General features: G+C 44.1%; 2 protein-coding genes and 1 long non-coding RNA gene across 4 annotated transcripts; 1 reads left to right on the forward strand and 2 right to left on the reverse strand.

Moving 5' to 3' along the window:
* Window positions 1-6,988: 6,988 nt before the first annotated feature.
* Window positions 6,989-11,120, reverse strand: LOC140546934 (uncharacterized). Of its 2 annotated transcripts, XR_011978373.1 has the most exons (5): window positions 10,235-11,120; window positions 9,846-10,151; window positions 8,912-9,192; window positions 8,477-8,824; window positions 6,989-8,251 (listed from the first exon to the last, which is right to left on the reverse strand). XR_011978373.1 is itself a non-coding variant. In XM_072670408.1 (4 exons), exons 2-4 carry the CDS (start codon window positions 8,991-8,993, stop codon window positions 8,193-8,195), a joined length of 489 nt encoding a protein of 162 aa, XP_072526509.1. In that variant the 5' UTR covers window positions 8,994-9,192; window positions 9,846-9,900; the 3' UTR covers window positions 6,989-8,192. The 2 variants fall into 2 exon arrangements, 1 of the variants encoding a protein (XP_072526509.1); XM_072670408.1 differs by lacking the exon at window positions 10,235-11,120 and having other exon boundaries at window positions 9,846-9,900.
* A 313-nt stretch (window positions 11,121-11,433) lies between these two features.
* Window positions 11,434-17,811, reverse strand: LOC140547199 (scavenger receptor cysteine-rich type 1 protein M130-like). Its single transcript, XM_072670788.1, has 9 exons — window positions 17,728-17,811; window positions 16,880-17,173; window positions 16,517-16,777; window positions 15,362-15,499; window positions 14,972-15,277; window positions 14,596-14,889; window positions 13,830-14,177; window positions 13,626-13,748; window positions 11,434-13,408 (listed from the first exon to the last, which is right to left on the reverse strand). The coding sequence occupies exons 1-9, from the start codon at window positions 17,783-17,785 to the stop codon at window positions 13,248-13,250; spliced, it is 1,983 nt and encodes a 660-aa protein (XP_072526889.1). The 5' UTR covers window positions 17,786-17,811; the 3' UTR covers window positions 11,434-13,247.
* A 3,492-nt stretch (window positions 17,812-21,303) lies between these two features.
* LOC140547092 (uncharacterized) lies at window positions 21,304-23,271 on the forward strand. The gene is made up of 4 exons (XR_011978392.1): window positions 21,304-21,337; window positions 21,419-21,808; window positions 22,801-22,938; window positions 23,228-23,271. It is a non-coding gene; the product is annotated as an uncharacterized lncRNA (long non-coding RNA).
* The last annotated feature ends 80 nt before the right edge of the window (window positions 23,272-23,351 follow it).

Consider the following 23,351-nt stretch of genomic DNA (forward strand, 5'->3'; position numbering starts at 1 on the left):
AGGGCTTGTTGCTTTTTGATCAGATGTACGGTTTCGACATAGTGACGGACTGTTCACCGATTATTTTCTAAAGGAATGAATGAACAAATATACTAGACCCAACCAAGCATGTGGGGTACCACAGCAACCACTTGGCAATACACTAGCAGCCACCTGAGACATCTCTAAAACCATTAGAAATACCCAACATTACATTTACATTAGATTCCATTGAAGGCATTTGGGCAGACGCTCTTCTCCAGGGCGACTTAAAGAAGAGCTTTACTGTTCATACAGAAAATACACTAAGCTAGTTTCTATCGGCTAAAATCCAAAAGATCCCTCTAAGCTTAGATGCTACTAAATTCAGAAGTCAATTTGGACTTCAGTCTAGGTTTGAAGACAGTAAGTGACTCTGCCGTTCAGACAGCCTTGGGAAGTTTGTCCCACCATTTCAGAGCCAGGATAGGAAAACACCCTGGATGCTGTCTTCCGTGGATTTTAAAGGATGGTGGGTCAAGCCAACCAAGCATGTGGGGTACCACAGCAACCACTTGGCAACACACTAGCAGCAACCTGAAACACCTCTAAAACTATTACTGTAACATAGGCTCGATGAAACAGACACTCATGGATGTAAAAGCAAGAGTCTTTAATGAAAAAGGGTAATACACAAAAACAGTAGTGAAATCTACAAAAAAAGAACAATAGAAACAGGTGAGGGTACTTAGTATTCCGGTGACATAGAGTGTAGGAACTGTTCATGATTGGTTCTGCAACTATGTTCTGCACCTAAATGACTCTTAGGAGCAGCTCTTTACCTGACATGGTGAGGTGGAGTTCTTGACTCTCAGAGGTGAAGTTATGGACGGAGATCCTGTCGCCCTTGGTCATCTTAAATCCCACTTTGTTCTTATAGATGCAGCTGTACCTGCCCTTATGGATTTTTTTAGCTTCAGGAAAGAAGAAGGTGGTGGAGTAATTGACAGCTTTCTGGGTGTAGCTGCTGATGGTCCACGGCACCTTGAGGTGGAAGACACCTCCTGGGAACTGTGGCTTTGTGGAGCAGGTGATGGTGAAGTTGTTGCTCCACAGCAACTCATGGTTCTGGAGATTAATGGAGGTGATTGGCGGAGTGGAGAAAATGATGCTGGGCCGCTCCAGGACCTCTGTTGAGATGCACAATGATAGAGAGAAACTGTATTGTTTCATAGGAATCACTTACTAACCACCTAGCAACCACCTGAGATACTTACCTGAGCAGATCACTCTCTCGATCAAGTTGGTTTGGTATTCCTTCACATGCTTGCATTCTCTTAGTGCAGACTCAGAACCCGTACAGGTGCTCAGAAGCTGCCATTGTTGGTCAGCTGCTCTGGCTAAAGTTGTAGCTGCAACAGCAGAACCACAGCGCAGCTGTCTGCACACCACATCAGCCAGGTTTAGAGACCAGGGCTTCGCACTCACTCTCCTCCACTGTCCACTGTGAAGCACCTGTACTGTCCCGTCACAGCGACTGTATCCATCCACCAGCCTCACATTGTTAGGTCCTGCAGAGAAAGGATGGGAAAACACCACTGATACAATCCAATAACAACTACCTTTGCAACCATCTGAAATACCTTAGAATCTACCCTTCTACATGGAATATCGTAACAACCACCAATAAAAACATTAGCAACACATTTGAGACACATCCAGCTGAGACACCATTGAAACATTTTATAATATCATAGCAACCACCATAGCATCCACCTGGAATACCATAGCAAGTTCCATAGCCTTCACCTTTCAGGTGTTCCAGCTGACATATCATATCAGCTGCCCTAGCCACCACCAATGAACACATCCTAGCACCCACTTATCAACACCTTAGCAACCACCCAGGAACACGTTAGCAACAAAATTGCAGCTGTAAAATGAAAAATTTTGGTCCAGAACAATCAAAACCCTTTTTTCCCTCTGATTCAGTATGCAATGTAATTCCTACCTGAACAGGTGAGCTTCAGAGGATAGCTATACTTGCAGTTGGGCATCACACTGGCTGAGGTGCTGCAGTTAAGAAGACGGTTCTCTGTGCCTTCGCACTGGAACTTCTCTGTTACAAATTGCGGTTCCATTTCTCCAAAGAGCACCCCCTGTAGAGTTAGCGCTGTCCCACAGCCCAGCTCCCTACAGACTACATCCGCCTCCTGCCAGTCAAAGTCAACATCACACACTGCGGTCCAGGACTGATTGAACTTCACCTCCACTCTCCCAGAGCAGAGTCCATCTCTACCCAAAAGCCTCACAGAGTCTGAGGGAACAAACCAGACATTGCAGTTTGCATGAAAGTCATGAATTTTAGAAAGACAGAGTTTGTTCAATGCTGTTTCTCACCTGAGCAGACCACCACTGGGCTGGACATGGGAGATGGGGAAGGGACAGAAAACTGACACTCTTTAACAGACGCTTCATTGCCTTCACACGTGAAATCAGCGCTGAGCATCTTTTTTATGCCCCTTCTTACAGTAACGCTGACCGCATTCCCGCAGTCCAGCTCTCTGCACAACACCGTAGCAGCTCTCAAGTCAAAGGTCCTGCTGTTGACATTCTGCCATTGTCCATTGCGAAAGATCTCTGCTGTCCCAGAACAATGACCATCACTGTCCACCAGTCTGACATCAGCCATCTCTAAACAGAGAATAGGAGATAGAACAGCATAGCATACAAGTTTCCGACCAACACAACACATAAATAAGAAGAGGACCAGCATCTGTGGTTGAAGGCACTACATGGTAAGTAGAGATGTTTGGTTGGATGTTTTACATTTAGATTTAGAACTTTTAGAAGTTGTTCAGTTAGAAACTGAGGTGGAACCTCTTAAGGTGCTTTTAGTTGCCCTTTGATTCTTAAAATCTTTTCTGGAAGGTTCCTCTATTCAAAAGAGGTTCCCCCACAGTTTCAAATTGAAGAACCTCCAAAAAGTTCTCAAAGATTGTTCAGTTTTAACAGTGGGGTTAAAATCTAGATCAATGGATCTTCTGTCATATTGGAGGTTCTAACACAAAGTAAACAAAAATGGCCACCCCCCTTTGTATCATGGAATTAGTGTAGAACTTCTGACTTCTAACTAAGCTGTGCAAAGTTCTAATTATGCATTTTAGGTTCAAAGTAGATCCAGGTAACATCCAGGTATAAAAAGCATGTTAATGCCAGGTGTAAACAGTCTCTTTGTAATAAATCATTGCTTAGTCTCATTTAGTGAGATGTTTCTTCATATTATAGCTCTTCCTGTTGGGAAAGCCTAGAAATGCTCCTACACCTACCTGCAGTGGAGCAGATGATCATTAGCATTACAGCCGCTAGCATGGCTGTCCACCGTCGACCACGGTCTTTACTCTCTACTTCGAAATGAGGGAAATGTGTGTGTTTAAGCTTCTGTTTGTCAGACCGTGACCAGTGCCCTCATCTCTCTCTCTCTTGCTCTCTCTCATGTTGCAATAGGGGGACATTTCTAGTGGAGGTCTAAGTAAACTACATAGGGGCAGTTCGGGGGGGGGGGGTGGTGTCTAATCTGTAACAGCCACTAAACAGTGTTTTAAATTCATACAAACTCTACCAATTCCGTACAATTCTACACTGTTCAAAGCAGACAAGCTTTCCCACCTGAACACATGAAAATATTTGTGTCCAAATACTTAAGACCAGTAAAACCACCATCACATCTACAGCTTTTCCAGAGTTCAGGGTCAGTGTGTGTGTCAACACTGGTGGTTGTCACGTCCCCCTCTGTACTCGTCGACCAACTGGACTCCAATTCCCAGAATCCTTCACCACATAACATCACTCCCTGGTCATCCACCACAACCAGGTGGTGAGATTGTGTCTTGGTCTCGGTATTGTCATAAAAATTGTCTCTGCCTACCCACAGTTATGCTCAGGTCTACTTCCATCGAGAGTCCAGAATATGCCAGCTTCTCAGAAGTATTTAGTAAACATAATGCCACCAAGTTGCCCTCTCATCGGGACTATGACTGTGCTGTTGAGCTTATTGACAATCAGATTCCACCTAAATCTTGTGTTTATCCACTCACTAAAGCTAAGGAGACTGCATGGAGGAGTATGAACAGGAGGCATTAGCTCAAGGATTTATTTGCCCTTCTACATCCCTCACAGCTGTAGGCTTTTTCTTTGTAAAGAAAAAAGATGGGGGCCTGAGACCCTGTATAGATTACAGAGGCCTTAACCAAATCACCAAAGCCTATTTTTATCCTCTGCCCATTGTCCCTGTGGCCTTAGAACAGCTCAGAGGAGCTGCAACATATACCAAATTGGACTTACGGAGTGCTTATAACCTGGTTAGGATTAAAGATGGTGATGAATGGAAAACTGCTTACCTCACTGCTAGGGGCCACTACGAGTACAGGGTCATGCCATTTGGATTACGCAATCTGTTTTCCAAGCCTTCATAAATATTGTCCGCAGAGATATGTTTGTTCAATTAGTAATTATGTACATTGATGATATATTGATTTACCCGCCAGATAAAGAGTCAGGTAGGAGTTTGGTGGCCGCTCCTCTCACGGTGCTTCTTAAAGGATTCCTATAGGCTCCCCGGGCTGACTCTGAATCCTGAAGGACTGGTTTACATCAGCTCTCCTCTTAAAACACCCTGATCCGGCAGAGCCGTTTGTCATGAAGGATGACCCCTCAAATGTTGGCATAGGTGCTGTACTGTCCCAGTTCTGTGGGAATCCTCATAAATTGTACCTTCTTGCTTACTATTTACAGAAGCTGACCCCGTCAGAAAGAAACTACAGCACTGGTGACCACAAACTCTTAGCTATGAGGAGTGGAGGCACTGGCTTAAAGGAGCTAGACATCCCTTCCTAGTCCTTACTGACTATAAGAACCTTGAGTATTTATGTTCAGTTAAACGTATAAACCCCCGTCAGGCTCGTTGGTCACTTTTGTTATTGACTTGATTTCAGTTCACCATTACATATTGCGCTGAGTCTCATAACACTAAAGCCGTTGCGCTCTCGCATATATAATACCAAACCCACGGCTCTGGAAGACCCAACCAGTGTATTACTGCCTGGTTTGGTGGTAGCTCCCATTACATGGGACATCAACATGGAGATTGATCAGTATAATAATCGAATACCACCACCTGAACAGTGTCCTCCAGACAAAAAATTTGTTCCAATGTCATGTAGAGATAGGTTAATTACTTGGGCTCATTCCTCTGTGACCTTCAGTCATCCTGGAGAAACACAAACGTATCAGTTGCTAGCGGATAAAAACTGGTGGGAGTCTATGCTGGCTGATATACACCATTTTATAGCTTCCTGTTTGGTGTGTTCCCAATGTAAGACCCCTCGTACTCTACCTGCTGGAAACCCCTGCCTCCTCAGGTGTGGAGGGCAGTTATGGAAAGGTTGGGTATTATTGCCAGTTTGACTTCTGGATATCACCCTCAATCTAACGGCAAGTGTGAATGAATGAATCAAGAGTTAGGGAAATTCTTAAGGCTTTATTGTTTCAAAAATCAGCATGATTGGTTGACTTATCTACCATGGGCTGAAATGGCGCAAAATTCTCTCACCAGCTCTACCACCAATCTCACCCTATTACAATGTATGTTTGGGTATCAGCCACCATTAATGCTCTGGACTTTTGACTTCTCAGATGTGCCATACATCAGCGCATTGAGTTGGTTCTGCACTGCCAGAAAACGCCAAGTGGAGTGATGCCCCTCCCTACGCTCCAGGTGACCAAGTCTGGTTATCGACCAGGGACTTTAGGTTTTCTGAGGGAAGTAAAAAGTTGCTTCCTAAATACATCAATCCATTCAAAATATTGGGAAAAATGAATGACGTTACGTTTAAGATGGACTTGCCTGGCCCCACCTCCACCCCCAGTTGATGTTGACAGCTAGCTCGCATTTGCTGTCCAGTGGCTACTGCACTCTGTATGGAGAGGGGGTATTCTCCAATACTCCAAGACTAGGAGGGGTATGGTCTTGGCATCTGACGTGTTGGACCTGGGTCTGGTGGAAGCTTTTCACAGGTGTCATCCAGGCCATCTGGCTCCACGACTGTGGGGTCGCCCCAGGCGCTGCTCGTGGGATTCCCCAGGCCTGCCTTGTCGATTGTCGGGGATTGGTCATCATGGTCACACTCTCTCGACTGTTCCAGGCTCCCCTGTCATGTCCTTCTCTGTACCAATCACCCACCTGGACAATTCCCAGAACCTCACCCCATAACATCACTACCTCATCCTCCACCACAACCAATCAGTTTTCCGCTCATGTTCACCTGTTTGTAATTGTCCTGTTTGTACATATTCATTACATCTCTGTGAAGTATTGCCAACTTTTCATTGTCTACAGAGCATTTGTTATTTTTAATTGTGTTCATGTACTGATTACTGCCTGTTTATAATTTTTTTCCAATTATTGGTTTTGCCCTCCTGGTTTGTTTGTTCAACTGTTTGCTCTTTTGGTTCTGACCCTGGATTGTGTCTCAATTTACGTTTTTGTCTATTCCTTATCTGCCCTGTTAGATTTGTTTATTGAACCTTGGTGTTTCGTATTAGTCCTCAGACTCTCTAAATCTCCTTTTATTAAAGTATTTTATTACTTTACATCCGCAAGCATCTGACTCATTTACCCAGCACCACAGAGGGTGGCAGGCAGAGTGATCAAAGACTAATCCACATCGCAAAGTACATTGCTGCTCTCATTTTAAGGACTTTTTGTCCTTAATTATCCTTAAATAGCCAGGGTTCCAGACAAACATGCCAGAGCTCTAACTGTCTAGGGAAATTTACAGTTGGTGGATAATCAGCCGGAGCAGCTCGGCTACCAAAAGCACACAGTTGTTGCATTTGCTACTGATCAGGCTGGCAGATGTCACAATATCCAATCCAGAGAATTTAGCCATTTAGGAGTTTATTCTGAAACCTGAACATGTGTTACAGTCAGAAACAGCAGAAGACACAAATAAGCAAAAGGAGGGCAGACTAGGCAATCCATGCCAGCTCACCTACAGCAAGGCTGGATGCAATCATATCCTCACAGCAATGCTCCTCCAAAATTGAGCAGAAAGCCTTGTTCACTTGAACCTGGCAAAGAAGCATTTATGCATACAAATGTTTTTTTTAAGTTGGCATGGTTCCATATCGATCCACTGCCTTTACTAAACAACCCTTGACTGTAGAAAATATTGACAAAAGTATTGGGACACTTGCTCATTCATTGTGAGTTTATACAGGCTTTGTTGGATTCACTGTTTCAAGGAAACCTTTTTACTAGACCTTGAAGCAGGGCATTGTTGTGAAGATTGGCCAACAGCTTATTTTCATGTCTGTTTTCTTGTTTAAATAGCATTGATGCTTGCGGTGGTCTCGAAATTAGGTGTGTTTAGTTTGTTGATATGAAATTGTCGTAGAAATCTATAATGTGACCGGACAGGCCCCCAGGTGAACTGGTGTTGAGTCACCCAAATACAAAGCATGTCATGACAACAGTTCATATTTATGGCTGGATACAATCAAATTTAACAAATTATATTTGGTGAAGCACAGGAAAATATGACAAGTATGACCGGACTGTCTGACTGAGCACTGTTAAGAACAGCTGAAATACAAGAGGGCGTCATGGCCAACATTCACACTGGACTTTCTCTCAGGCTGTGAAGTCCATCTTGCAGCTCTCCTCTTTTGCAAGTTAAACATCAGCAGATTCTCTTGTTCACTCTCCACACTCACCTTCTCTCTCACTAACCTATTATCATTTCACGTGATCTCACTGAAGGTGGTCCCATACCTCCTTCACCGATGCCCCCACCTGTAACACACCAACGCACCAACGTATCAACACCCACTAAAGTATCAACACACCACAGTACCTCAGTGTCTGTTCTGGATGGCTGATGTAACTGGTTAAGATCACCATAGCTGAGGCATTTCTGAGGCCTTTAGAAAGAAGGATGAAGATGCAGAGGAGTCTGGGAAGGGGTGAACAGTTAGAAATCAGACATTCCACCGTCCACTAATTTACAAGAGGAACCTGAGGTTTTTAAACATCAAGGGTTTCCTCCATCCACTTCTTCCATGAAGATCAAGCTTGTCTGGTCTCTTTCTGATGGTAGATGCTACATTTTAACATTAGCTGTGGCGAGAGCTTCCTGCTACTGAGATTTTAGGACTGTTGGGGTCTTCTTCATTCAGGGTCTGCTGTTGAGCTGAACTTGCTGGGACGGTCTGATCTGGTCATGTTGGGCAGCTGTAAAAGCAAGAGCCTTTAATGAAAAAGGATAATCCACAAAAACAGTAGTCAAATGAGATCCAAGGAAAAAACAGCGACTCAGTGTAGTACATGGGAGAGGCAAAGACGTAGTCGAGAAGCAGAACATCAAAACCAAAGAAAAGCAGAATCAAAACAAAACAGATGGGCTAGACAAAACGTGAGAAATCAGAGGGCAGAAAAACACGTCGAGCAGCTCTTTACCTGACATGAAGAGGTGGAGTTCCTGACTCTGAGAGGTGATGTTATGGACGGAGATCCTGCTGCCCTTGGTCATCTCAAATCCCACTTGGTTCTCATAGACGCAGCTGTACCTCCCCTCGTGGAAATTCTCAGCTTTAGGAAAGAAGAAGGTGGTGGAGTAATTAACAGCTTTCTGGGTGTAGCTGCTGATGGTCCATGGCACCTTGAGGTGGAAGACGCCTCCTGGGAACTGTGGTTTTGTGGAGCAAGTGATGGTGAAGTTGTTGCTCCACAGCACATGATGACTGTAGAGATTAATAGAGGTGATCGGTGGAGTGGAGAAAAAGATGCTGGGCTGCTCCAGGATCTCTGTCGAGATACATAAAGATAGAGAGAAACTGTATGGTTTCATAGGAATCACCTACTAACCACCAAGCAACCACCTGAGATACTTACCTGAGCAGATCACTCTCTCGATCAAATTGGACTGATATTCCTTCACATGCTTGCATTCTCTCAGTGCAGACTCAGAACCCATACAGGTGCTCAGAAGCTGCCATTGTTGGTCAGCTGCTCTGGCTAAAGTTGTAGCTGCAACAGTAGAACCACAGTGCAGCTGTCTGCACACCACATCAGCCAGGTTTGGAGACCAGGGCTCTTCACTCTCCTCCACTGTCCACTGTGAAGCACCTGTACTGTCCCGTCACAGCGACTGTGTCCATCCACCAGCCTCACATCTGGAATGGAAAGGAAAAAAATACTGCTTCAATCCGTCCCTCCAGAACTTTTCTGACAGAACTTGTCCTGCAGTTACTGAGAAAGACACCAGTCCATCTGCAGATCTCCAGTTGGGTGCAATTCTAGCTAAAGACCATTTTCCCCCTTAGTGGAATCAATGCCCCCTTTATATGTTGCTATGATACAAATATGCTAAAAATATCCAAACAATCCCATTGGGGAAACCACAAAAAACACTTGGAATCACCCTAGTAGCCGCTTGAAACAGCAGTAAGACCATTTTAAAAAATCCAATAACAACTACCATTGCAACTTTCTGAAAAACCTTAGTAACTTTTCTTGCAACCACCCGGAATACCGTAATAACCGCCAAGAAACATATTAGCAACACATTTGAAACACATCCAGCTGAGATCCATTGAAACATATATATAATATCATAGCAACCACCATAGCATCCACCTGGAATACCATAGCAAATTCTATAGCCTTCACTTAGCCCTTGCAACCACCTGGTACACAATGAACACATCCTAGCACCCACTTACCAACACCAGCAACCACCCAGGAACACATTAGCAACAGAATTGCAGAATTGCCAAAACAATCAAAACCATTTTCCCTCTGATTCAGTATGCCGTGTAATTCCTACCTGAACAGGTGAGCTTCAGAGGATAGCTATACTTGCAGTTGGGCATCACACTGGCTGAGGTGCTGCAGTTAAGAAGACGGTTCTCTGTGCCTTCGCACTGGAACTTCTCGGTTACAAATTGCTGTTTCATTTCTCCAAAGAGCACCCCCTGTAGAGTTAGCGCTGTCCCACAGCCCAGCTCCCTACAGACTACATCCGCCTCCTGCCAGTCAAAGTCAGCATCACACGCTGCGGTCCAGGACTGATTGAACTTCACCTCCACTCTCCCAGAGCAGAGTCCAGCTCCACCCAAAAGCCTCACAGAGTCTGAGGGAACAAACCAGACATTGCAGTTTGCATGAAAGTCATGAATTTTAGAAAGACAGAGTTTGTTCAATGCTGTTTCTCACCTGAGCAGACCACCACTGGGCTGGACATGGGAGATGGGGAAGGGACAGAAAACTGACACTCTTTAACAGACGCTTCATTGCCTTCACACGTGAAATCAGCGCTGAGCATCTTTTTTATGCCCCTTCTTACAGTAACGCTGACCGCATTCCCGCAGTCCAGCTCTCTGCACAACACCGTAGCAGCTCTCAAGTCAAAGGTCCTGCTGTTGACATTTTGCCATTGTCCATTGCGAAATATCTCTGCTGTCCCAGAGCAATGACCATCACTGTCCACCAGTTTGACATCAGCCATCTCTAAACAGGGAAGAGCATAGCATACAAGCTTCTGATCCAGGTAACATCCAGATATAAAAAGCATGTTAATGCCAGGTGTAAACAGTCTCTTTGTAATAAATCATTGTTTAGTCCCAATTAGTGAGAGTTTTTAACTTTTGTACTCCAGTGCTGGAAAGATCTGTCCCACCTCCACTACAGCCTAGATGTTGGGAAGTATCTTGGTTCTGATCATATCAATTTAAAGAACTTCAATCTGAAGATCAGGTGTGGGGAACTCTCAGTGCTCATGTAGATTTGTGCGCTCAAGTAAACCTGGCCTTCGGTACCACACCCCTGCTTTAGACTGTGGGGTTGCCATGAAGCACATCAGCTATGTTGATCCTAAATCATTTCAAAACCGACACAGAACCGTGAAGTTCCTGCATCAGACTTATATTATGGCTCTTCCTCTGGGGAAAGACCAGAAATGCTCCTACTCCTACCTGCAGTGGAGCAGATGATCATTAGTATTACAGCCGCTAGCATGACTGTTTACCGTCGACCACGGTCTTCACTCTCTACTTCGAAATGAGGGAAATGTGTGTGTTTAAGCTTCTGTTTGTGTTTCAGAAAGTGACCAGTGCCCTCATTTCTCTCTCGCTCTCTCTCTCATGTTGCAATAGAGGGCCGTTACTGGTGGAGGTGTAATTCACTAAAGAGTGTTGTAAATTCATACAAACTGTATGAATTCAGTACAATTCCACACTGGCAATAAATATTTGGACGTAGAGGTAAACTTTTAGAAAACTAAGGAAATAAGAACTAAAACAAGGCAATGATGCAAAGTAAAAAGGCATATTTAAATAAGTTATTTACAATTTTTTATACAATTTATTTAAATTTGGAATTTTAGCACAAAAATTATTTTGTAACTTTAAAGCCAGCATACTATAATAATCTTTAAAAAGCAACAGCAGAAGAAGAAGAAGGTCACTTTGGAAGGTCACTTTTGTTCTGTTAAATGCAATTAATTATGAATAATAATAAATACCTGTATCAAGGTCTAATCATTTAAGCAGGTAATGTGTATTTAGTCATACATGTTGAATGGAAGGTATCTTAACAGATCCAGATGACTCCATTGTCATGCTCACAGTCCGTGGCTTCGGTTTGACCACAGATCTGTGTTTAGCTGTTGTTTTTGCCGCTGCTGCATTGGTTACAGAGTCATCTTTATTTTGGAGCTTTTCCAGAGTATGAGGTCAATAACAGCAAACATTCCCAGCAAATCCTCGACAGGAGTCAAACAACAGGCAGACAGAGCGAGCAAAGGGTAATCCACAATTACAAACCAGGAGCCAGACAAGAAGATCAACAGCAGGTGTAGTAATACACAATAAGAAAAAAAGCAAATCACAAGAAATCCTTATTTGACTGGTTAGACATACTGTACCTAACAACATGCTAGAAGCTGTTGTTAGAAGCAGAGGCTAGAAGCAGAGGCCCAATATGCATTTTATGTCCAAATGCTTGTGGACACCCCTTCTAACAAAGGCATTCAGCTACTTGAAGTGGCGCACATTGCTGACACAGATGTGCACAGCTGTAGACAAGCTGTTCAGAAGTACTGTACTGCCAACAGAATACACACATGGACAAAATTGTTGGTACCCCTCGGTTAATTAAAGAAAAACCCACAATGGTCACAGAAATAACTTGAATCTGACAAACGTAATAATAAATAAAAATTCTATGAAAATGAACAAATGAAAATCCAACATTGATTTTGTATCATGCTTCAACATAATTATTTAAAAAATAAACTCATTAAACAGGCCTGGACAAAAATGATGGTACCCCTGAAAATAATGTAACCAAAGGTACATGTTAAATCAAGGTGTGTCCACTAATTAGCACCAAGGGTCTACAATCTTGTAATCAGTCAGTGGGCCTATATATAGGGCTACAGGTAGTCACTGTACTGTTTGGTGACATGGTGTGTACCAAACTCAACATGGACCAGAATGTTGACAAACCATAAAGATTCTGGGAGATTGTCCTATGGACAGATGAGACAAAATTGAACTTTTTGCCAAGGCTCTATGTTCACAGAAAAGAACACTGTCCCTACTGTAAAACATGGAGAAGGCTCTGTTATGTTCTAGGGCTGCTTTGCTGCATCTGGCACAGGGTGTCTTGAATCTGTGCAGGGTACAATGAAATCTCAAGACTATCAAGGGATTCTAGAGAGAAATGTGCTGCCCAGTGTCAGAAAACTTGGTCTCAGTTACAGTCTGTGTAGGACTGTCTATCTGGAGTGGGTAAGCATGAACCTATTGGTAAAGCCTCCAACATTGAGCTGTGGAGCAGTGGACAGCAACTGTGTCCTCTGGATGGTGATGGATGGTGCTCCATCCAGTACTTTTGGAGTTGGGGATAAGGTGGAGTGGTGGTCACTTAAAACTCCTGTCGCTGAGTGCAATCAATGGATGGATGGTGGATGGTGCTCCATGCAGTACTTTTGGAGTTGGGGATAAGGTGGAGTGGTGGTCACTTAAAACTCCTGTCGCTGAGTGCAATCAAATCATCAGAGTAATGCTCAGCTCCAAAATCTAGTAGAAAGCCTTCTTCCCAGGATAGTAGAGACAGTTACTCCAACAAAAGCAGGATCATTTCTTTTCAATACCCTTGCTTTCAGAAGTAAATAAGCAGGTGTCCGAATACTTTTGTCATGTAGTGTAAATCCATATGTAAAAATCTAATTCCTGGCCTGCTCCTCCTCTTCCTCCTGCTCTAAGTCTGCAGGCTGCTTCTCTCCAGACCCTCTCTCCATGTTCTGCTGCTCTTCAGCACTGGGCTGCAGAGAGACCAGCTCGAAGATGTCATACTGGACTGCAGCTGCTGCTGCCCCCTGCTGGCCTGTACACACCAATACATGACAGTGATGAGCAGAATTCTCCTAATCTGTGATGTAAACTCTCTGATTCAGACTGTTTGGTGATAAGCTGCATTTTGTGTGCTGGACCTTTACCTGACCTCCTGAACTCTCCGTACAGTGAACTACCAGCACATATCTGCACCTCTTTACTGCATCCAGACCAGGGTGTGTTCATCTCAGAGTAATGGAGTCACTCACCTGATGGGTTTCTAATGAGGGTATGACCCCACTTCTTGAAGATCAGGAAGATCAACAAGCAGGACATCAGCAGCAGAGATGGCACCAGCAGCATTCTGGAGATGGTTGCAGGTAATGGAGAGTCTGTAGCACAGATAAAGTTCTGATCACTGCAAAATGTTTGATTCTGTAACAAGAAAAACACTGAATATGCAAGCATAGTACCTGTGATGGTAAGGTAAAGCAGTTCACTCTCAGATGAGAAGTTGTGGATGAAGGTCTCAGGATACACATTTAAGGATATGTTTTCAAAGATTCCTTTGTTTTCGTAGATGCAGCTGTAGTTCCCCTGGTGGGAATCATCGGCATCAGGAAAAACGAAGGCGGCTGAGTGATTGACAGCTGTCTGGGAGAGGCTTCTGTTGGCCCAGGGCAGTTTGAGATGGAAGGAGCCTCCTGGGAACTGTGGCTGAGTGGAACAGGTGATGGTGAAGATGTGGCCTCTGAAAGCCTGTGGCCTATGGGGATCTCTTATGGCAGTGGAGAGGGAGATAGTTGGCTTTCCCAGGACCCCTGTCAAATAAACGAGGACAAAGAAAATTGTAGAGCTTAATTATTTGCCATTTAGGTCCCACCCAAGACCCTCCCATTAAAGACCCACCCAGAAACACCCAAGGTCATCCAAGACCCCCCCCAGGGCCTACCCTGGCCCACCTGAACCCAACCCAGGCCCACCTGAGCCCTAACCAAGCCCCATCCAGGCCCACCCGAGCCCCTTCTGAGCCCCATCCGAGCCCCACCCAAGCCCCAGCCGAGCAACACCCAAGCCATACCCAGGCCCCTCCCGAGCCACACCCAGGAACCTTTGAAGAGAATGGAAAGTAATTGTCATGGAATTGTGTTGATTTTTTTCTCCCACCCTTAACAGCTATGGATGTGACTATGAGCTTTAAACCCTAGTGTAAAAATTCATGTTCCTGCAATGGGATACCTGAACAGATCACAGCAACGTGGCCCCTGAAAGTGTCAAGCTCAACTGGGCATTCCCGTAATGCAGATTCAGATCCTACACATTGTACGAAAACACCCTTGTCAGCTTCATTTCTACCGGCCTCTACTCTAGACATGACAACAACAGAGCCACAGTTCAGCTGTCTGCACACCACTGCAGCAGCCTCCTTGTCCCAGTGATATCCAGTCACCCTCCTCCACTCTCCATTATGGAACCACTCCACTGTCCCATCACAGCAACTGTGCCCGTCCACCAGCCTCACATCATCAGGTTCTGGAGAAAGAAGACAGAACATCTCTCATTGAACTGAACCATCAGACCTGCAGTCTGTCTTGCGCAGTGTTTTTCCTTTTACCTGAACAGGTGAGTCCCACAGCATTGCCACGACTGCACAGGTGCTTCTTTTTATCTGAAGTGCTGCAGGTACAGAGACTCTTTTCTATGCCTTTGCACTGGAACTCTTTGGTTCCAAATGGGTGGTTCCCTTCTCCAAAGAGCGCCCCCTGTAGAGTTAGTGGAGTCCCACACCCCAGCTCCCTACAGACTACCTCTGCATCCGGCCAGTCAAAGTCAGCCTCACATACTGTGGTCCAGGACTGATGGGGCTTCACCTCCACTCTCCCAGAGCAGAGTCCAGCTCCATCCACAAGCCTCACAGAGTCTGAGGGAACATACAGAACAGTGCAGAGTTAGTGTTAGAGCACAGGGGACTGATTCACCCCCCGCCCCCCCTCCCATGAAGTACCTGAACAATTCACTGTGGCAAGGAATTCAGCTTGAGCCTTTTTCAGATGAACACACTCCCTCAGTGAAGCCTCAGATCCCACACAGACAATCACAAATGCCCAACTAGTCTTATCTAGCCTGGGCTCTACAGTCGTAACTGCAACAGCAGAACCACAGTTCAGTTGTCTGCATACCACAACAGCCTGTGTCATTAACCAGCCATCTGCTCCCACGTCTCTCCACTCTCCATCATCAGACATCTGCACCATCCCAGAACAGCGACTGCTCCCATTCACCAGCCTCACATCATCAGGTTCTTGAAGGAAAGAATAGGAAACAACTCATCTATGCATCAGTGATCATTTTTATGAATGCTAATTCTAATGCTAATCACAATTATTGGCACTCTTGGCAAAGACAGGTAAAAAACACCTTTTCTCCAAACACTTCATGAGCTTCGGGAATTCAGAACAACTGATTCTGAGGTTGCTCCTCAATTGGGAAACCCTCCAGATTCTCGTCTTCAGCTCAGCAGGTTTCCATTGGCATTTAAGTCGGGGGACTGGCTTGGGCATTGCAGAAGCTTGTTCCTATTGTTACGGAACCATTTTGAGGGAAATTTAGTCTTGTTGTGTTGGTCATCTTCCTGCCAAAATATCAACCGTGATGCCATGCATCCTAACATGGCTCCCATTGTCTTTAAAAGAAACCCAGCCAAAGAACGTCACAGATCCCCCACCATACTTTACAGTGGGGATGATGATTGCTTGAGACTGAACCAACTACTTTGAGAGTTTATTGGAAAGTTGTCTCAAACTCCCATAGGACCCAGTTCCAGCCCAAGTTTAAGTGTCTGCTAAACTCCTGCCACTTCGAATTTCTTCTAGCACATCTTCCTAATAGTTTGTTGGCTCCATAGTATTGTCTCCTTGTGGTTGTTGAGACTTGGTGACCCCAAAATGCTGCCATTTGACATGCTGCTGTTTGATTCCATTTGTGTTCCGTTATCTAATATTTCCTTGTTGATGCATGACTTGAGGGAATTTAGCTTCTATATAATCGCAGAGCTAAAACCCCCCAAAAGACTATTAATTTCCAGAAAAAGTCCATCTTCAACAAGGGTGCCTATAATTATGGGCTGACTGTAATACCTACCTGAGCAGATGAGTCCTACAGCAGGTGGCTGAGGTGCTGCAGTTCAGAAGGTGTCTTTCTGTGCCTTTACACTGGAACTCTTCGGTCCCAAATGGGTGTTTCCCTTCTCCAAAGTGCGCACCTGGTGGAATTAGTGGAGGTCCACAGCCCAGCTCCCTACAGACTACCTCCGCATCCTGCCAGTCAAAGTCAGCCTCACACACTGTGGTCCAGGACTGATGGGGCTTCACCTCCACTCTCCCAGAGCAGAGCCCAGGTCCGTCCACAAGCCTCACAGAGTCTGAGAGATCACACCAGACAATACAGAATCGAACATCTGGAGTAAAACTGCTGATTTTAAAACAGTTATTTTGACAGAATCAGTGAAAATCTCATGTCTCACCTGAGCAGACGATGGCTGTGGTGTAGTTTTGAAAAGACAAAGTCCAGAAAATCTCACACTCATTGATAGCTGACTCTTGGCCTTTGCAAAAAATAAAAAACTCAAAGGAAAAACTTGTAATGTTCTCCGTAGTAACGCTGAGCACATTCCCACAGTCCAACCCCCTGCACAACACCATAGCAGCTCTCAAGTTAAAGGTGTTGCTACTGACGTTCACCCACTGTCCATCTTCGAAGAACGCTAGTGTCCCAGAGCAGCGGCTGTTGCCACCCACCAGCTGGATGTTAAACTCCTCTGTAATCAATGGAAACACAGAGCAGGTAGTTCTAGATAAACCACTGCAGTGTAAACAGTAGTGCACAGCAGAGGCACAGCGGAAGTGTTTGCTATGGCATCTCAAGTAGCTAATAAGGTGTTGCTATGCAGTTGCTATGGTATTGCTGGTGGTTGCTAGGGTGTTGCTATGCTATTGCTATTGTATCTTAGAAAGTTGTTAAGTCGTTACATTGTCGCAAGTGGTTGCTGAGGTGTTTCTGAGGGGGAGCTGTGGTGTTGCCCAGTTCTTCCTAGGGGGTAACTATGGTATACCGGGTGTTTACCAATAAATTTCAGGCAAATGCATAGCAACTTCTTTAGCTACTTCGAAGGAAGCACCTTGCAAATGTTCAACATCCATTACGATACTAAAGCAACTGCCTGGCAGTACCATAGCAACCAAATGGACTGCCTAACAACCCCAGATACCTCAGATACTGAAAATACAGTCATCAGTGTTAATAATGGCAGTTGAAGACCCGCTAAGCCAAATCCAGTTCATCCACCACTGCTGCCAATGTCCTGAGTCCTACCTGCAGTGGAGCAGATCACCATCAGCAGCATCATCATCAGTAACCCAGAAGATGGCATGGCTATCCACCGGACCTGTGTAGAAGCTTGTGTCGGTGTGTTTCCAAGTGCATTCTGCCTACATGCAAATTTTAGGAAGTGGCAAATGCTGATACTAATCTCTCTCTCTTGCTCTTCTGCACACTCAGCATATGTTGTTGCCTGAGTGTGGAAAGCTCTTGAGCAATAGGGGAAGGCCACTGCCTATATCTGAACATCTGAACTACGTCAGTCCTGTGTTTGGACTACTATGTAGGGATACAGGTATACAGAAGATACATTTCTCTTGTATCTTATTCAGTCTTATAAGGAACGCCGGCTCATGTCCAGCTTTTTAGTTCATGCATAGTGACCGTTTTTAATATAACAACCACCTAGCAACACCACAGCAACCACATGGCACAGAACAGCAACTGTCTAGCAACCCCACAGCAACAACCTGGAATACTGCAGTTTTCCAGAGGCTGAAACTATGCCAACTCTGCCATGTTCTGTCTGATCAGGAATGCTGGCTCTTGTTCAGCATTTTGGATTCTGCATAGCAACCTCTTACTATCATCCCAGCAACCACCTAGGATACCATAGTTACTACCTAGAAACCAGGCAACCACCCCCTCAACACCCTAGCAACCAAATGGGATAGCAAACATTTCAGAAAGCCATTTTCACTGTACTTCAGTGCTTCCCAAGCAAGAGAATGTCCAACACTTGAGTTTACAGGCCTTCATGTTAATTTAGTGCTTTATAAACATGTTATTCAATGCTTATTCATGTGATCTGGCTCCTATGTAGGTTCATATGGATAACATTCAAATGAAATGTTACCCAACTCTCCGACGTATTGATTCAGTGATGGCAACCCAGAAAGGGTCACCGAATCTTCTAAGATCAAAACGTGGCTGAACTTCCAGAAATGCTAAAATTACTATTCACTTTTCCACTGGCCTCTTTCCTTTTCCTCTAGCTCTCCAAATGTGTTGCTCAGATAGCGTTCTGCAGACACAGTTCCTGTGTAACGAGTGAGGCCTCTGAATGTTGTGTCTGTATGTAAGTCATCTTTGTAGTGATCGGCTGTCTCCTACAAAGGGGACCCTGAAATATGTCTGTAAATGTGGGCAAATGTGGGCAAAGAAGGTCAATGTAGATCTTTCTCTAAGAAGCCTACACATTGCAAGTCACTGCTTTGAGTTTGTTGTGTTAGTCTGTGGCCTTTGGTCCAAGATCTTAGCTCATCGTTCTTCCCTTTGAGCTGCCATATATCTGACAGAGTGTGCCAGTCCCAAACTATGCATCAGTATCCACTGTTGTGCTGTTGATGTGTCCAGTCCTACTGTCTATTATATTGATTATTTATACCTATTACCTCATGCACAATGCTCCAGTCCACCCAACCTGCTGATCGACCTCATTCGAACTACAGCTATCCTGCCTTTCACCAAAGATCTTGCATGCAACACCCTAAAACAGGAAACCCACAATGAGGTCTGGCAGCACACTCCCCTTGCAGAGAGCAGCAGACTGACTCTGCTTGAGCTCTTTGACTGTCCCTACGGCTAAACAGCAGTAATCCATTTATCAGCTGCACGCCTGTTATTTTACATACTGTACTTGCAGTTACAAGGCTAACTTGGTCCCCAATCTTAGACCAAAAAAGGTCTGGACCCATCATTTTACACTCAGCTCCCTCGCCATGCAATCACTGCTCTTTCTCTATGTTATCACCAGACACAAAAAAGCACTTCTCACTTCTTTTCTTCCTTTCATTGACTTTACATAAACTGGCTTGAAAGTGGAATGCACCCCTTTGAGAAGAGAACTACAATTTTTGTTGAATTACAGATATCTAGGCCTATCAAGTGGGACTGTCCTAGGGTTGAGATATGTTTGCTTATAGTATAGTATAGCTTTAAACTATATAACATGTCCCCACCCAACAGACACAGTGTAGTCATTGCGCAACAACAGGAAACCCACAATGAGGCCCTGCACACTGGCAGCAAAAAAATTAAGCCTGGTCTAAGCAATACATTAAACTAATGGTCAGGAACTGGACAGTACACTTCAATTTATCTTCCCTATATATATTAATTCAACTGTTTTAATATGAATTACTGTTTGCTGCTGGTACTGCCTGTTGAGTACCATCAGCACTGCTCTTTTAGACAGTAAGATGACAAAACTGCATTGAATTGAACAGAACTGGACTGAAGTCTGTCGCAATAGAGAGGTAACAAGACAGCTCACAAGCAACGCTCCAAACAGGAAAACCACAAAGAGGCCCTGTAGCTCAGGCCACCTCAGGCCTCTGCAGACTGCCTATACAGACTGATCTCACATCTGTGCTGCCCTGGGCAGTGGCAAATTTCAGGCCTGACTAAGGCTGTGAAACTGATCTAGGCTCAGGTTTAAGCGTTAAATATGCATAAGAGCGATTAAAGCACTGCCTCAGATCTATTCTCGATTGTATAAGGTCACGTCTAACACACCAGGGATGAGATTGGACACCTTTCTGCACCAAGAAGATCCACTACTGATACACTGTGGGACTCTCACATATCTGTGGTGCAGTGAAATACAGGGTTTGATTCCTATTTAGGAAAAAGGGAGGAAATGTGAGGAACGTTCAAGAGTTTAAAAGATACATTTTTTGTGTGATTATAAGGGTTAGGCCTTAAGTTCAGGGGACAAAGGTCAAATGGAAAATACCTACTTGTTGGACACCCCCCCCCAAAATAGGATTCTAGAAGCATGTGAGATCTAAGCTGATGGTAATGAATGTTCTTTAGCTGCCGAGATTTAAAGCCTGCTAGAACCTCCAGAAGGACTGGCGTGAGGCTGATTCAGATGGAATTGGTCCCACCCACTGGAAATCAGAATGTGATTGGTTAATTCTGAATTTTTTTGGTGGTTAAGCTGATGGCCTTCAGTTTTATCAGTGAAGTTCTGACCAATGAGAAAGCTGGTTTAGCTGTATCTGCCCAAATACCACCAAGAACCATCCTGATTGGTCCACCACTAAAACAAAGACAAGAAATGTAATATTGCAGAATATAAGATCGAGCATAAAACATTCTATTGTCTAAAAAGAAATGAAGCAACAAATTGCTGATATGTATTTTTTTAAGTTAGCAGAAATCAGTAGATCCTCTCTGAAGGCCTCCACTGCTTTGTAGACTTGATATAAAGGTGTTTTCCTGTATAAACATGCACTACAAAGGCTTTTAATGGTTATATAAGCTGTGTAAAAATTAATTTAATTGCATGCAACAAAACCTAACAACTTTAGAAAAAACACTCCAAGTCCTCAAGCCAAGGCCATAAGATTAAAATAAAAGATTTCATGAGTCAGGTATAAGACATGTCTACAAGTCCTGACTGGTCACTGGTGTCTGAACAGCATACTTTAACTCCACCCAGTGAAACTTTACAGCACTCGAAAGACATGTTCCACTCACATGGACCAATCAGAGCTCAGCACACACGTCCCCCCTTCAGACATCCTTGCCGCCATCAGTCACCCAGCATTATTTTTTGAGATGGAGACATCAAGAGCTGTTCTCCTCATTCTCATGTGTAAGTCAACTTTACTTTTTTTTCTTTTAAGTTTTAAAATTTTATAAGTGTTGAGTCTAATATGAGGTTGGTGTGTTTCAGGGGTTTCAGGTGTTTGGTTCTCCAAGATCTCTGGAGTAGAAGAAGTGGAGATGAGAGTCAGATCAGGAGATGACATCACTCTCTACAGCGACTGTGTTTGGAAGCCTGGATTTAATACACTGTGGTTTAGAAACTGCTCACATGACCAACAACCTCCTCTCAGGCTAACAAGTTTAGATTTAATGTATGGGGATTGTCCACGCTACTGTATTGTGTGGAACAGCTCCAACCACACCCATGATCTGCAGGTGAAGAACGTCTCAGAAGCAGACCTGGGAGTGTATTACTGTGCCCTACAGGAGGGGTGGATTACCAAAGACCAGAGTGGAATTTTACAATCTGTAGATGTCCATCATTACACAAACAGAACCATTCGACTCTCGTTGTTTGGTAAGATGAAGTATTTGAACTAATTCAACTGGTTTAATTTGGTTTACTTGTGTCAGCAGGGGAGTTGAGGTCTTTTTGATATTGCGTTGTTGTACCAAAGGAATGTTGGTACCTTATTTGTCTGCAAAAGACATCCAAAGAGGACCAAATTTCAACTACAGAGAGGACTACAAGCTTTTCCTTTGACAGTACCTTTGACCAATGTCTGCATCTTATCATGTTGATTTGTATCTAAAATCACACAATGCGACCAAAAGACAACGACTGACTATGCTAACTGTAACAAACAACTGTAGACAGCCAATTTAACATTAGCTGACCTTACTGGGCAATGCCATCCCCACCTTGTAGACCTCATCAAGCTCCCTCACCTGAGTCTGCATCAATTCAGTAACTGTGGAAAGGGTTTATTCCCCCCTTATTGGTTATGCTCTCTGGGCTTGTGAGATTGTGTGAAGTATAGAGTCACCCAATAAAAAGGTATTAGCATTCAGGACTGGGTTTCCTGAAAGCATCTCAGCACAAAAATTACGCTTACATGGTAGAGTGAGCATCACACTAAAGACTCTCTCTACCAGTTGACATGATTTAATTGATCAATGATTGGAGCCTTGCTCCAATAGCCTGTTACAGTGTGAAAATTCATTTCTTTGGTGTGGTTTGGTAAAATCACATTTTTTCTTCAAACATTTACACCGTACGATTTTAGATGAGCATCTGTGCTACTGTAACGGTAGCCAGCTGTTGCCATCAGATTACAAGACAACTGCACCTTTCTTTAGTGCATCCAAAAGCCACAGCCAATTGTAGGCCAATTTTCGGATATTTAAAACTTCCAAACTGAAAGCCATTGCAATAGATACAATGTGAAGTATCAGTGATGACGATACTTTCACAAATCAGATGAGTGTATATTACTAGAATATATATACAACTACCAGCACTTCTGTGTTGTGGTGTTCTGGTAAGCCCTTCTTTCTCTCTTCTTTCAGATACATTGTGCCAAACTCCACCGACTCCTTCTGTACTACACTGTAGCTTCTGCTGGAAGCTGCTGGCCAGTATATGTCCTGTGTGTGTTCTCCTGTTCCTCACTGGTGTGTGCTGCATCTACCGCTGCAGAACTGAAGGTAAACTCTCATGTACAATCTCAAATTTAGAGTTTCTTCAGTTTTCCATATTTAGGACTTTTGTTTCTTTTTCTTTATGGAAACATGAGCTGAGATGGTAGTAAAACCTCTGCTGCAAGGCTTCCCGTTCAGAGTGCTGCATTCTCACTCCTTACCAGAGAGGGCGCTGAGTAGCATTAATCACACTATGTGCTCAGGCGGTTATTCTTATGTTGGAGCTGCTTCTCCACATGAAGAGTCAGAACTGGGTAAATTGGTGTTGGTGGTGGTCTTTGGTTTATCTCCTCAGGTTCTGAAGAAAGAAGAGGACTGCTCACTGAAAATGTGTATCAGGTAGATCATCATCGAACACACCCACCCGAACTCCTGCGTTTCATCCTGTATTTACTGGCAGTTGTCATTTTGGACGTTAC

Source organism: Salminus brasiliensis, chromosome 24 (genome assembly GCF_030463535.1).
Source record: "Salminus brasiliensis chromosome 24, fSalBra1.hap2, whole genome shotgun sequence".
NCBI classification, from domain to species: Eukaryota; Metazoa; Chordata; class Actinopteri; order Characiformes; family Bryconidae; genus Salminus; species Salminus brasiliensis.

Bases quoted from the DNA above. Each gene is read 5' to 3' on its own strand.
- LOC140546934 (XM_072670408.1), bottom strand. From the start codon at position 8,993: ATGGGTTCTGAGTCTGCACTGAGAGAATGCAAGCATGTGAAGGAATAT. The intron at 8,825-8,911 runs GTAAGTATCTCA...GTATCTCGACAG, and splicing joins CGAGAGAGTGATCTGCTCAG to AGATCCTGGAGCAGCCCAGC. The intron at 8,252-8,476 runs GTAAAGAGCTGC...TTGCTTTTACAG, and splicing joins ACTCCACCTCTTCATGTCAG to CTGCCCAACATGACCAGATC.
- LOC140547199 (XM_072670788.1), bottom strand. From the start codon at position 17,785: ATGCCATCTTCTGGGTTACTGATGATGATGCTGCTGATGGTGATCTGC. The intron at 17,174-17,727 runs GTAGGACTCAGG...CATTGATTACAG, and splicing joins GGTGATCTGCTCCACTGCAG to AGGAGTTTAACATCCAGCTG. The intron at 13,749-13,829 runs GTACTATGCTTG...TCTGTGCTACAG, and splicing joins GCTTTACCTTACCATCACAG to ACTCTCCATTACCTGCAACC.